Genomic DNA, 14,025 nt, shown 5'->3' with positions numbered 1-14,025 from the left:
TGTTTAGATGAAAGGTCATTGTACGACTCGTATAAAACAATATTGTCAAGAGTATGGTTATATGACAGCGTCTAAACGAACATTCTTGGCAAATGTCAAAAGTCTTTTAGATGTTCAGAATGGTGTATATACAAAGAAAAATTTTATGAGTAAATTTAAAAAAAAATATTTTTTTATCCGATAGAAAAGATGGCAAAATTCATCTCAGTAAACAAGTACATGTCAGGACTTAAAGAAGAACTAGACCCATTCACATATTTGAATGTTTACTTCTACCATTTTGAAAAGTCTTCATTCAGCAAAGTTTGGAACATCGAACCAGTTAAGTTTGCTATTGTGACTAAAAATGGTGCGAAATTTGAAGACTTAGACATAGAAGGTTTGTTAGCAGTCAAGAAAGTTTTGACAGAAGGTTCTCAAACCTTAAAGAAGGCAAAGCATACAAACTTGTTATACCTTATGAACCAAAAAAGCAGACGACTATGAATATTATGAGTCTAAAGTTGTAGAAGTTCAAGGTAAATTGGGTAAAAAGATTTTAGAGTCTAAGCCAGTGTTTGCTCCTAAAGAGGAAGAGAACATTGACATTGACCCAGAAATGTTCTAAAAATAAAATTTTATTTTACATGTCAAATTTCTTTTTCTCTGGAACTGGCTCTGGTTTCTTTCTTCTCTTCTTCTACTTTCTTTCTTTCTTTTCTCTCTTCTTCTTTTCTGGTGGAGTTATGTCAAACTTCTCAGAACCATATTTTTGTAAAAGTTCTTTGTCCTTTAATAGCTCTTCTATTCTGTTTTCTATTTCATTTCAAGAACAGTGCATGTGTCTTCTTTGCATTCTAAGAAGTTTTGTTGGACTTCATCTCTCCAAGAGGCGTCATCTCTGTCAACAAGTCTGTCATTGACAAATTTTAAGACTTCTCTGCTTAATGTTTTATGGTTCTTGTCATATTCCCAGAAACAGAACTTTAGAACAAATTCACCTTTCTTGTTTACACTATGTAAGATTTTATGGTCGACAGATGTTTTGCTGTCGAAAAGCTTGTCTCGAATATAGATGGCGAAATCACTAGACATTTTCTAAAAGATAAAAATTTTAATTTTTCTAAAAATATGTTAGAAAAAAAGTTTGCTGACATTGACAAAAAATTTGAGAATGTTTTAAATAAGAACAAGAGGAAGTTGGAAAATGCTCAGATAAAACCCATACATGACAAGTTCTTATTTGCTCAGAATGGTATATAACAGGTCTAATTGCACCACCTGGGTCGGGTAAGACTTTCACTTATCTTAAAATGGCTGCACAACAACAAGAACTAGATGAGAAGAACCCATTCTATGAGTTAGTTGTCATTTGTAGTACTTCTGGTCAATTTGACCAAACCGTCAATTCGTTCAAAGATATTATAAAGAAGTCTAAGTTAGTATGTATAAAAGACTCTGAGTTGTTAGATTGGATAAAGAAGTACCAAAGAAGAGTTTTGAAGTACAATGCTATAAATGAGTATATAAATTCGAAGTTTAAAGACCCAAATGAGGAAATGCAGAGAATATTAGAGAAGAAACACTTCAGAAACAAACAGAAAGAGATAGAATACATTTCGAAGAAATTGCAATCTTACGATTGGAAGACTTACCCTCATAGATGTCTTCTTATCTTAGATGATTTCGCCTCTCATCCTTTGTTAAAGAATAGAGAACAAGACATGTGTCGAATTCTTAAGAAGCTCAGACACTTTAACATCTCTGTTGTCATTTGTGTACAGACAGCCAAGAGTTTAAGTAAGGATGTAAAGAGAATACTTACTGACATTGTACTTTTCCCCGGATTGTCCGAAGACGATTTCATGGAACTTATGAAAGAGTCCATGGCAGGTAAGTTTGACAGACATGAACTATGGGAGAAGTACAAAGTCATACAAGACCCTCATACTTCTTTCAGAATTCACATCTACGCAAACAAAGTTCAAATTGTAAAAAGTCAAGCTTGAAAAATGTAAGTGTTTAGTCTTAGTAAGTCTGTTGTGGTGCTGGGGCTGTCGGTTCTTCTGGCTTTGGAATGGACTCGGTTGGTGGTACGTCGGACATTCGTTTGTGTCCTGTCGGAAGGAAGAACTTTTTCTGTCGGATGGAAGAACTTTTTCCAGTTGTCGGGAAATTTTTTTCCAGTTGTCGGGAAATTTTTTTCCTGTCTGAAGGAAAAATTTTTTCTGTCGTTCGACCAAAAAGTTCTCAATTTTCGAAAATTTGAATGGTTTACGGACGAACAACAGGAAAATTTTTTCCAGTTGTCAGGAAATTTTTTTCCAGTTGTTGGGAAATTTTTTTCCAGTTGTCGGGAAGAACTTGGAATGTTGGAAGGAAGGACTCGGAATGCCAGAAGGATTTGACAAGACAATTTACCTTATAGAGCTACCTGAGCCATCTGAAGTCAAGCGTAAAAATAAATGGTTCATTTACTCTACTTGTTTGAAGTTGTCAAAATACTCTGTTATTTTTTCTTTCAGTAGCGGCAAATCTTCTTTGAAGGTAAGTATTGTACAACCTTTAATATCATAGTGTGTTTGAGGTAACGTATCTTGAACTATTTGTTTCACATCTTCATTTGGTGTCATTGAAATCGGTAAGTTTTCGCGATAGAACCAATTTCTGTCAGATTTGTAAATCTTAGCAAGGTCGTAAAAGCTTTTGTTGTTTCTTCTGACTAAATGCAACATAACCATATCTCTGTCTTCTTCTTTTCCATCTCTTCAGTATAAATCATATACTTATAGTTCTTTTCCTTTCCTTTTGGTACCGAACGTGGTATTCTTTTCTGAAGGCTTTTGTCTTCTTTCATCATATCTTCTCTCTGCTTTGTACAAAGTTCGTCAAGTAGCATAAGTATGTAGATTGCATAACGAGGTGAAGCCCACATTGCTATTGAACTAACTAGGAACTTATGAACATATATACCTTTTAGATGTGATGGTAAGTTTTGTCTGTCTTGGTACATCTTTTTAAGTTCTACATGTTCAAACTCACTGAGGAGTTCATGAGTGCTATTTAATTCAAACCAGTCTTGTGGTTTCTTAGTATCTGGAGCAAAACATGCTGTCAAAATACTTTGCATTTGGTACATATCGTCTTTGACCGAACGAATGAGACGTAACTGTTTGTTATATTGTATGTACTCATATTCTTCATTTATGTCTTCATGAACGATAGCAGTTGTTGTGTTCTCTGTTGTTGACATATCTGTCCTTATATTCCGGATAAAAAAAATATTTTATAAAAAACTAGCGTTATTTCCTGACTTTCACAAAAGACCAAAAATAAACGCTTTACATGTATTTTTCAGCAACTTCGTCAAATAATTTTATAGCTTTACCTATCTCATCTACTTCAAACGTTTCTTTACCTTTCGTGGAGCACCATACATTTTCTCAAACTTTTCAAGTAGTTCTGTTTCAGCAGCTCTCATATCGTTAACGAACACAACCTTAACTCTATTGACTATACTGTCATATCTTTGAGTTATATTATATGTTCTTCCTATCTTATATCTTTTTGTATTGAAGTCCTTCGGTTTCTGAACGATGTAAAGTAAGCCTTCACTGCAACGTTCCGTATCGAATGAACCATATGTTATGAAGTTATATCCAACAACTGGGTCAATCCATAACAAAACTATTGGTATAAGACTTTTGTCGATGAGATATGCTCTTGTTCCATAGAATGCTACTGATATCATAAGCTCAGGATTTCTTGTCAAAATTTTCTGAGTTGAAGCAATTCTAACCCAGTCCTGCGGTCTCTTTCCAGATGGAGATATAATGTCTGACAAAGAATATTTGTTGTATTTCTTTGAGTATCTTACGTTTAAATCACCAATTCTAACCACTTTGGTGTTATTGTCTATCTTTCTAACTGTTTCAAACTCAATGTTTGTCATTTTCTGTTTCTTACATACAAGATAAAAAATATTTTTTTAAAAAAACTAACTTTATTTTTTCTATTTTGTATCTTAAGGAAATTCATGAAATTTGGTCATTTTTTTACGATTTTCGTATGGAATCTCGTTCCTCGGTTTTCCTCGGGTCGCAATTTTTCACGATTTTCGTATGGAATCTCTATCCTCGGTTTTTCGAGGGTAGCAAACATATGAGGAAATTCATGAAATTTAGTCATTTTTTTATGATTTCAGGGATTTTTTTGACGAAGTGTTAAAGTTCTCTTCGTAAAAAAATAACAGTTATATAATGAAATTTGGTCATTTTTTCACGATTTCAGGGATTTTTTTGACGAAGTGTTAAAGTTCTCTTCGTAAAAAAATAACAGTTATATAATGAAATTTGGTCATTTTTTCACGATTTCAGGGATTTTTTTGACGAAGTGTTAAAGTTCTCTTCGTAAAAAAATAACAGTTATATAATGAAATTTGGTCATTTTTTCACGATTTCAGGGTAGATGGTTTTTAGGTGTCACCAGGTCCCTCGGTCCCTCGGTCCCTCGGTCAACTAACATCTTTTTGAAAATAGTGACAACATGACATTTTGACAACAACACAGGAAATAAACTTCTTCGTATATGTTTTGTCATGATTTCATCGAAATGAGTGTAAATGTTTTGTCACCTCTTGAATTTTCATGAGGGTCACCAGGTCCCTCGGTCCCTCGGTCAACTAACATCTTTTTGAAAATAGTGACAACATGACATTTTGACAACAACACAGGAAATAAACTTCTTCGTATATGTTTTGTCAAAACTTCATCGTCAATGAGCGTAAATCAGACAAAAATATATTTCTACCATAAAGTTTCACAAGCGTTTTACATGGTATATGTTGTGATGGTTCATGACTTTAAACAGTTTTGTAGCTTCTATTTCTTCTTTTAGTACATCGAATGTTTTAACAATGCCGAAAGTTTCTTTATATTTCTTCTTGACATCAGATAGAAGGAAATCTTCTGCTGTTGGATAGTTTTTGTTCAGAAATGTCAACATGTCCATTTTATCTTCTGCTGGTTTCTCTACTTCTTTCTTTAAGTCAGCATAGTCGTTTCTCATACGTTCTATCTCTTTGACGGAGTAGTTATATTTCTTCATTGCTGCTTTACATTTTGAACATTGTGGGTTCATTTTAGCATTGTACATTGAAACCTTACCTGCTAAAACAACTAAGGCGTAAATGGTTTTCTTTAACTCAAAAGTTGCTGGTTTTATCTGTTCATTCCATACTTTACCTCTTCTATCTTTATCTCTTATCTGCCATACACATTTTGCAACTAACGAAACAAAGTTGTCGTAGGTCTTAAACTCCCCAGATTTATATATGTCAATGAAATATACCATATCGCAATCTTTGTCCATGACTTTGTGGTTGCAATGAAATCCAAGAAACTCATAGTTTACCTTTCGTATGAACTTCTTTATTTCAACCGAGTCAGTTGCTTTGACTTCTATTTCATCGAATTCAGGAATAGTGAGTTTTTGTTGTTGTATTTCAGGAAGTTTAGGTAGATGGTCAATAATATCCTGCATTTCATAAAGATACTGTTCATTTGTTTCATCTTTCGCACTACAGTCTAAATCTCCTTGGAGAAGTTCTTGCTTTATCTTCTGGATTTCTGTTTCGAAAGTATATGAAGAAGGAATGAAGCTTTTCATCTCAACTAACATTGAAGTTGGGTTCATGACTAACGAGTTTGGTGCTGTTGTTGCTAACATGTTCTTACAATAAAAATAAAAAATATTTTTTTAAAAAAACTAACTTTATTTTTTATTTCGGGAAAATTCATGAGTTTTGGTTGAAAAATACGGTGGAGCCAAAAGTGGCTCGACCTCAAAACAAGCATTTTGTGAAGAATATACCAACCGCCGGAATTCCGCGGGTTGCTTTTTATACAAAATTCAACGGGTGAAAGAATACGATGAAGAAGTCATGACAAAACATGTACGATGAAGTCTTGACAAAACATTTACGATGAAATCATGACAAAACATGTACGATGAAGTTTATTTCCTGGACTGTTGTCTAAATGTCATGTTGTCACACTTTTTCAGAGAAGTTAAAATGACCGAGGGACCGAGGGACCTGGTTCCACCTAAAATATATTTTTCAATACTTTTTCAGCACTTTTCCGTAGTTGTATATGAAAGACAATTCGAGATAAAAGTCATAGTACAATGGTATAATATGCTGCACACCATTTGTTGTGAACCAAACTTGAAAGTCAGAGAAACTGTTACTAGGTGGTTCGTAGAATTTAGAAGCAAAGTCATAAAAGTCCTTACCAATACATAGAAAACTATTGTTGCTTGAACTGAAACTTGCATGACACATAACATTTTGAGGGTCAAACACATTTCTATAAACTGTCAAATCTGCTGGTGGGAGTATAAATTTAAAAGGACCGTCAGGTGGTAATGGTTCGTTCTGGTTTAGTAACCGAAGAAATTGTGCCCAAGAACGCCTGTCCACCCCCCAATATAAAAACTCTGTATCTCTTGGAGGGTTAATTTCAATCTTTTGAAATGAAACTGTAGAGTTCATCTTGTCGTATTCTAGCTTCAGATAGTATGTTCCATTTAGTAAAGAGTGGTATTTTTCTTGAAATTCCCAGTAGTATTTGTTTATTTGAGTTTGAAAGTCATTTAGAGTTTTTTCAAGACTTTCGTCTGAACGAATTGTAAAGATTTTCATTTCATCAAATTTTTCTATTAGACCATCAGAACCTTTATACTGACCGTGAAAATATACTGCAAACATAAACGCGTTAGTTCTATTTGAAAACAAAACTCTTCTAAATCCTATTGCCTTTGCATCTGAAGGACTTTGAAGCCAACGAACTGGATAGTCAAACCTGTAAGCTCGGGATGAAATTTCTTCATCTGAAATAGTCCTACCAGCATTTGTAAAGATATAGTCTAATGGTTTTGTATCTGCTACTTTTGTTCTTTGTTTTTCAACCTGAAGCATTTAATATATGTAAAAATATATGGTTTAAAAAACGTTTTTACCTCATGCAATTTTTTATTTCTCATCTAACAAACATGTTGTCTGACTGCTTGAGGGTTAGGTTGGTACCATTCGAACTTGACACTTGCAATTCCTTCAATTGCATCCAAAATGTCTGAGTCGGAGTCAACCATTTGTTCTCTCTTTGTAGTCTTGAAAGCGTCAAGAAGCATTGCAGCTGTTGTGACATTGCCATATGCATAGTAAATGTGACCATCCAAATCTGTTATGGTCAATCTGAGATTGTGTCCTTTCTTATTTCCGTCTTGTATGGCAGCAAGTACACCCATGAAGCCTTCTTTGTTCTTTCCTTCGTCAAAGTTTACTGTAAAGGTTCGACCAGATGTAATTTGACTTCTAACTTCACGATACTTTTCATATGCATATCTTGTTCTTTCTATGGGAGCATGTGCGTCTTCACCTTTTCCTTTTTTCCTTCTCAAAGGATGCAATTGTTCGTCATGTTTCCAGTAGAATCTGGCAAAGCCGTCGTGTCCTTCAACTTGAGGTTCACTAACATCGAAAGGCATGTCCATAAGACGTTCTTCTTCTAACCTCTCTAGTCTGTTTGGATAATTGGCACGTGCTGTTTCCAAATCCATTTCGTAGCGAAGACCAGACAATTTGTCATAGACTTTTATGGGTCTTCCCTTCCTATATTTAAACTTCTTCGAAACTCTCCAACCATAACTTTGCAACTCTGCTTTTATTCTAGCAGATTTTCTATCCATTCTATATGGGGCATTTTTATAAAAATAAAAAAATATTTTTTTTCTCTTTACTTTACATAACCGCCTGCTGCCATAAGTCTTTGACGCCAACCCATACCAGCTAATGAAGGTTGACTTGGTTTAGTTTGGAAACTAAACTTTGGTTTTGGTTTATCTTCAGTTTTTGGTTTTTCTTCTTCTATCGTTTTTTCGTCACTTTTCGGTTCCGCTGACTTTACCTCACTTGCAGGAATAGTTGTGTCGTCAACATCTTCATAAATATCATATGCCATTTGTTTTTGTTTTCCTTTCAACTTTTTGTGTTTGTTGTAAAGTTTAGAATATTTCGACTCTAAGTCAATGAGATGTTCTATAATGAACTGTTGGTCAGTGAAGTAAACTTTTCCATCTGTTGTCTCGAAAGCTCCTTCAGACTTCAATATTTTATTTGTGAGAGTCTGTTTCTTTTTTGAGATACTAGCCGTTCCATTTTTATGAAAAGTGACTTTGTAGTTAGGGTTTGTATTTCCAGACCTGGCACTTTCTATTATTGAATTTTTCTCTTCATCTGTAAGTTCTTTGACAGGTTTTGACAATGGTTCTGAACTTTTTGTTTGTGGTGTCAAATCTACCGTTTCAACTTCTTCGGTCATTTCATCTCAGTAAAAAATTTTAGTTTGGTTTGTTTTCAACTGGTTGTTGTTGTTTTTTTAAGTCGGTCAAAACTTCCTGAGGTATAGGAAGAACTTGACAAACACGTTGTGTAACTGCTGGAAGTCGACAAATCCATCTTGAACCCATTTGTCTCAATGCTGTATTGTTCATTTCATCTCAGTAAAAAACTTTACATTCCCCACGTTTTGAGGCGGTTGAGGTTGGTTATTGTTTACCCACTGTTGTGCATGGTTATATCCTCTGTTAAAGAATCTTTCACCTTGGTCCATATAGTGTCCTGCTTGGTTATAGTAGTCATTTGCTTTGTTATAATAGTTTCCTGCTTGTCTTCCTACATTGTCCATCCATCCTTGAACTTTTCCTCTTGTTTCAGGATTTGGAATAAGATTTGTTGCATCTCGTGCTACATCCCAACCTTTCTGTACAGTTTGTATAATAGGTGTGCTTTCTCTTTAAGTATACCTAATGTACTCAAAATCTTCCTTCCAACTCCAAATACACCTCTGGCTATTGTTCCCACTGCGGGTAAAAATCTGGATGCAACTCCTGCTAACGCGCCAAATAAACCCATTTCTTATGGGTTAAAAAATGACGAATCCAAACAAGGACCCCTATGTTTCTAAGGCAACAAAGAAAGCACTCATGGTAAAAATCTTTAGTTCAACACCAAATGCTTGGTTTATGGATATCTTGGAAAACATTCCGAGGTATAGAGAAGATGGACCACCATACTGGCTAATATTTGTCGGTCAAAACACAAGATACTGTGAAGCCATACCATTACAGTCCAAAAATATTTTAGATATCTTAGCAGCTTTGACAATATTCGTTGACAAATACCATCCAACAAAACTAACATCTGACTGTGAAAGTTCTTTCAAATCAGACGATGTAAAAAACTATCTGCGTTCAAAAAATGTAAACCAATATTTCATTGTCGACCAAAACCATTCTGCTTCTTGGGTCATTGACGGTTGTATAAAAATGTTAAGAGACTTAAACCAACCACAAGGTGGTGAAGCAAATGAAATGTCATATGACGACAAGTATAGACACTTCTCCATGGCAAAGATGAGACAAGTTTTAAAATTTACAATAACCGTAAACAAAAAGGTTTGGGAAACCACTCCCCCGAAGAAATGAAAAACAACCCTGACTTAGAGAAAGACTATATATTTAATAATTTAGTCAAAAGAGACAAACAAGAAAGAATGCCGGGCTTCAAACTTCAGAAAGGTGACAAAGTAAAAAATAGAAATACCTAAACGCGACCCATATGAAAATACTATTGACTATGACAACAATGGGAACCCGACAGGTACTCACATTCGTGTTCGTAAAAATAGAAGAAAGTATACAAGAGAATATTATGAAGTTTTAGGCAAACATGGCAAAATGTACACACTGCAAGCAGAAGATAAAACTACTATTGTCAGACCTCGTTTCAAACTTGTCAAAGTTCAAGGTGGTATACTTTCAAAGACAGTTCCTAACAAATATAAGACAACTCCTGACGAATATGCTAAAGAAGTTGAAAATGACGACTAAGCATTTCTATACCATGCGTAAACTGTCATGTAAGGTGGCATGTAGTCTTTACTTTGTCCCGTTGTTTGCGTATACCCTGAAACGCGATGTGTATGGTTTCCATCTCCCTGAGTGTTACCCCAGAAACAATTTATAGCAAACTGAACTTCGTCTTTAACATCATATCCTTTACCTTTTTTCATTGCTGACCAATCCCAAAATCTATGCTTATGCCAACCTGCTTGAGATGTACTTAAATCTATGTAGTGACTGTGTGCAGGTAAATTTTCACCTGAAATCGTTTTACTTCCACCTGTTTCCTTTGAAGAGTTTGCACAATACAAAAACCTGTCGACTATTTGAGTCCAAGTTCCAAAACCAAGTACTACTTCTGGTCTGGTAGAGTTCATTGACGTATAAATAGAGCCAACCGGGTAAATAAGATTCGGCAAAATTTGTTTAAGCACATTGAGTTCCTGTCTTAGATGTATAATACTATTGTCATTAGATATCAAAGTATCTACAAGACTTGTTGCCGGTGGTATTGTTGGAGCTTTACTTGGCAAGGTTGTGTTTAGTGTAATATCATCTGCTGTAAAAGTTGTAAAACTTGTATGTGTATGGTTCTTGTCTGCTTTCTTGTCATATAAATCTTGAGCAGTGAATTTAACGTTATTTTCATCCTTCATGACATAAACATCTTTACATCTAATGTTTCTCATCGTCGTTATGTCGTCATCCGATGTTAAACCTTGTGGAAAGTTAGGAGGTTTACAATATAATGCATCCCCACCAGTTTCTTCAACCGTTCCTTCAATACTTTCTATAGCAACAGTTGTAAAACTTGTATGTGTATGTCCAACGTCACTTTTCCTGTTTAAGGTTTCTTGTAAGTTTGCAATATTTGCAATGGTATGTGTATGTCCAACGTCACTTTTACTGTTTAAGGTTTCTTGTAAGTTTGCAATATTTGCAATGGTATGTGTATGAGTCTTTTTAGAATATTCGTTTTCAGCTCTTGTCACTTCACTTGACATTTTATTGTCAACATATGTTTTGTCTGCTAGTTCAGGATGAGTATGTTCTTTTGTTGCATAAGCTTTGTCAGCTCTTTCTTCTTCTTTTGCTATTGCATCGTCTACATATGTTTTGTCTGCTTTGTTGTCAACATCTGCTTTCAAAAGAAGTTCTTTTATAGGTTTCTCGTTTAAAGTTCCTTTTGTTGGATTTATACAGACAGTATTGTTCTTATTGTCTTGAAATAGAAATTCATCTGTCATTGGGTTTAATGTCAGTTTTAAGTTTCCTTCTTTCAATGACTCAGATATCTTAGAATAGTTTGAAAAGTTTGTTGTGTTCTTATTTAGAGCTTGTATAATGAGTTGTCGGTTGTGTTGTATTTCTCTCATAGACGCTGTTTCATTTGACATTTTTATTCTAGATAAAATATGCTTTCAATAGAAAAAGAAAATTCAAGAGTTGCTACAACTAAACCATTAGATGAACTTTTTACTAATGTCGGTCAAAAGTTTGAGACAGAGACCGTAAAGCATGAAGGCTATCGTTTTGACTACCCGTTAAGATGGTTAAGAGACCCATCTGTCACAAAAGCTATTGGCTTTCGTAGAATGAAGTTCATTTCAGAAGCCATACATGGTTTCCCATTTACAGTCGGTTTTTGAAGTTCGATACTATAACAAAGAAAAACGTACGTATGAGAAATTTGAAAGGGAAACTTTACAAAAAGTGAATTTGCTTGTAAACTTAGAAACAACTCTTCAAGCTTTTCAAGAAAAAATAAACGACATCTATATCGAATATGCAAAGCAGTATAACATTGACGAAGGAGAGTACCATCTCGATATTATATATGACAGGAAAAATGCAACTGTTAAAATCAATAGAATAGAAGACCTTGGAGAAAACGTTTATATTTCTACAAAATATAACAACTTGGCATGGTATAGATTTCTGAGGATGTTAAATCAGCCGGCAGAATATCCAGTACACCCGGACTTTTATGAAGTCGAAAACCCTAATGGAACATATGAAAATGTTTTCGACTCAGATGCTATTATAGTTCATGCTTCATTTTCTGGTGCACAAAACTCTTTTTTATGCTTGGCAAATGACTTTTACGAAAAACCTACAAAGCTATATGAACCACCAAAGTGGGTATTTCAGACTTTCAAGTATGGTTTACAACAGATGGAAGAAGAGAGAATAGTTCCATTAATTCCATGCGTTTTACTTAGAACTTAGTTTCATATACAACTACTATCGAACGGTAAAAATATAATTTTTTAATACGTTGAGTGTGTTGGATTTGGTTGCCCTAGACTGTGGTGCAGGTTCAGGCTGTTGTATAACAGGAGCTTGTTCTTCTGGTTCAGGTCTTTAGGTATAATACCAACAAACTGACCTACTCTTTTACCAATATTTTTGACACCGTTCCAAATTCCTCTTCCGACAGATTTTATTCCATTCCATATACCTCTTCCAACATTTCGAAAAGAAGTTTCCAATACTACTGAAGAAACCCATTTTACTATATGTAAAAATCTAATGTCCGCCTAGTCTCTTACGTTTCCTGTTGAGTTCCATAGCATTCTTTAACTGGAGCTCATACATTCTGTTTCTCCTCTGGTAAGAAAACATATTCTGGGTCAACTCCTGTGTTTGCGTCATCTGCATAAAGTTGTTTAATATCCCACTTCAGGGTTTTGTATAAAAAACTCTTTCCATCTCATATTTGCATACCATGGTGGCAAACCTAACGCAGCGTCATTTGACATGGCAGTTTGCATTTGTACATTGTTGGCACTTGACCATAGTTTGCCATTGCAGTTTGTATTCTAACTTCATTTGGAATATTCTCTGGGTTTGGTTGTCCAGGTTGCTGTGCATTCGCTAAGTTCTGTGCGTCCATTTAATATTAGATAAAAATATCTCTACGAGTACATATGCTGAACATTTGCAGGCATTGGTTCATCTTATTTCTCTATATCTTTCTGTCAATAAATAAATGACACAATGGAAAAAACCTAAAACAAGTAGTCCTATTCAAAACATTTACTTACTAGTAAAATTTCTTTGTTATGACACTTTCTCGGTTTATAGGACTCTCTCATATTCTATCTTGTCATATCTAATCATAGTCATGTATGTCCTCTAACCATCTCATAACGGTTTCCAAACCACTTTTATCGGTGTAAAGTAAAAGCATGGATGGTTATGTAAAACGTCTAAAGTTTCTAAAGAGTCTCTCAAAGTCCAGTCTACTTGGTATTGAAAATCCCATGTGTTATAGAACGGCGGGTCCACTATAAAGAAAACATTTTCCTTGTCTTTATATTTTTCATACAACTCTGTCCAATGACATCTCACAAACTCTATACCCTCAATATATTTTTCTATGTTCCCTATAGGTCAGGTAAGTGGGGCCTCCAGGCACTTCGTGCCCTCTAGCCCTGAAGATGTTTAGTATAACTTTGTCCGGACAAGTAAGGGTCTATCGTCGCTACAGGAAAAGTTACAGGCGTTCCAAGGAAGTATACTTTGAGAAGCCTTCTTCTGGGTCGAAAACATTATATAATGTTTCGCTTTTCACAAATTATATATGTTTTCATGTTTTGTCATGACTTCTTCGTATATGTTTTTGTCATGATTTCATCGTAAATGTTTTGTCATGACTTCTTCGTATATGTTTTTGTCATGATTTCATCGTAAATGTTTTGTCAAGACTTCTTCGTAAATGTTTTGAAGAACTGAAGGTGTCACCAGGTCCCTCGGTCAACTAACATCTTTTTGAAAATGGTGACAACATGACATTTTGACAACAGTCCAGGAAATAAACTTCTTCTTCGTAAATGTTTTGTCACTTTTCAGGAAAGATATTCTATTGAGTAGATGTAAAGATATTCTATTGAGAGAACTTAAGAAACTACCGAATGGTCTAACATTTGTAGATTTGTAACGGTGGTTTTGTAAAATTCATTTATATATAATAAAAATGTTTTTTCCTGAAAAGTGACAGAAAAGTGACAAAACATTTACGAAGAAGAAGTTTATTTCCTGGACTGTTGTCAAAATGTCATGTTGTCACCATTTTCAAAA

At 34.6% G+C, this 14,025-nt stretch overlaps 7 protein-coding genes across 7 annotated transcripts, besides 1 other annotated feature; 1 reads left to right on the top strand and 6 right to left on the bottom strand.

Annotated features, from left to right (window-relative positions):
* Positions 1-10,904: part of a mobile genetic element that runs on past the window's edge.
* Positions 1,293-1,988, top strand: TVAGG3_0262100 (protein of unknown function, DUF4106 family; the record flags this gene model as incomplete). Its single annotated transcript, XM_051228369.1, has 1 exon — positions 1,293-1,988. One exon carries the CDS (start codon positions 1,293-1,295, stop codon positions 1,986-1,988), a length of 696 nt encoding a protein of 231 aa, XP_051098099.1.
* On the bottom strand, positions 2,718-3,232 carry TVAGG3_0262090 (KilA, N-terminal/APSES-type HTH, DNA-binding family; the record flags this gene model as incomplete). The annotated part of the gene is made up of 1 exon (XM_001294483.2): positions 2,718-3,232. A coding segment is annotated over one exon (515 nt), but the record flags the coding sequence as incomplete, so codon positions are not given.
* TVAGG3_0262080 (organellar and viral DNA polymerase type B) lies at positions 4,798-5,706 on the bottom strand (the record flags this gene model as incomplete). Its single annotated transcript, XM_051228368.1, has 1 exon — positions 4,798-5,706. The coding sequence occupies one exon, from the start codon at positions 5,704-5,706 to the stop codon at positions 4,798-4,800; it is 909 nt and encodes a 302-aa protein (XP_051098098.1).
* TVAGG3_0262070 (uncharacterized protein) lies at positions 6,098-6,958 on the bottom strand (the record flags this gene model as incomplete). Its single annotated transcript, XM_051228367.1, has 1 exon — positions 6,098-6,958. One exon carries the CDS (start codon positions 6,956-6,958, stop codon positions 6,098-6,100), a length of 861 nt encoding a protein of 286 aa, XP_051098097.1.
* On the bottom strand, positions 7,024-7,170 carry TVAGG3_0262060 (uncharacterized protein; the record flags this gene model as incomplete). Its single annotated transcript, XM_051228366.1, has 1 exon — positions 7,024-7,170. One exon carries the CDS (start codon positions 7,168-7,170, stop codon positions 7,024-7,026), a length of 147 nt encoding a protein of 48 aa, XP_051098096.1.
* On the bottom strand, positions 7,282-7,728 carry TVAGG3_0262050 (uncharacterized protein; the record flags this gene model as incomplete). Its single annotated transcript, XM_051228365.1, has 1 exon — positions 7,282-7,728. A coding segment is annotated over one exon (447 nt), but the record flags the coding sequence as incomplete, so codon positions are not given.
* Positions 8,044-8,360, bottom strand: TVAGG3_0262040 (uncharacterized protein; the record flags this gene model as incomplete). Its single annotated transcript, XM_051228364.1, has 1 exon — positions 8,044-8,360. A coding segment is annotated over one exon (317 nt), but the record flags the coding sequence as incomplete, so codon positions are not given.
* Positions 10,905-14,025: the final 3,121 nt, after the last annotated feature.

The sequence above is a fragment of the Trichomonas vaginalis genome, chromosome V (genome assembly GCF_026262505.1).
Source record: "Trichomonas vaginalis G3 chromosome V, whole genome shotgun sequence".
Lineage (NCBI taxonomy): Eukaryota > Parabasalia > Trichomonadida > Trichomonadidae > Trichomonas > Trichomonas vaginalis.
The sequence above is the reverse complement of the archived record's forward strand: the minus strand, read 5'-3'. Positions and strand labels throughout refer to the sequence as shown.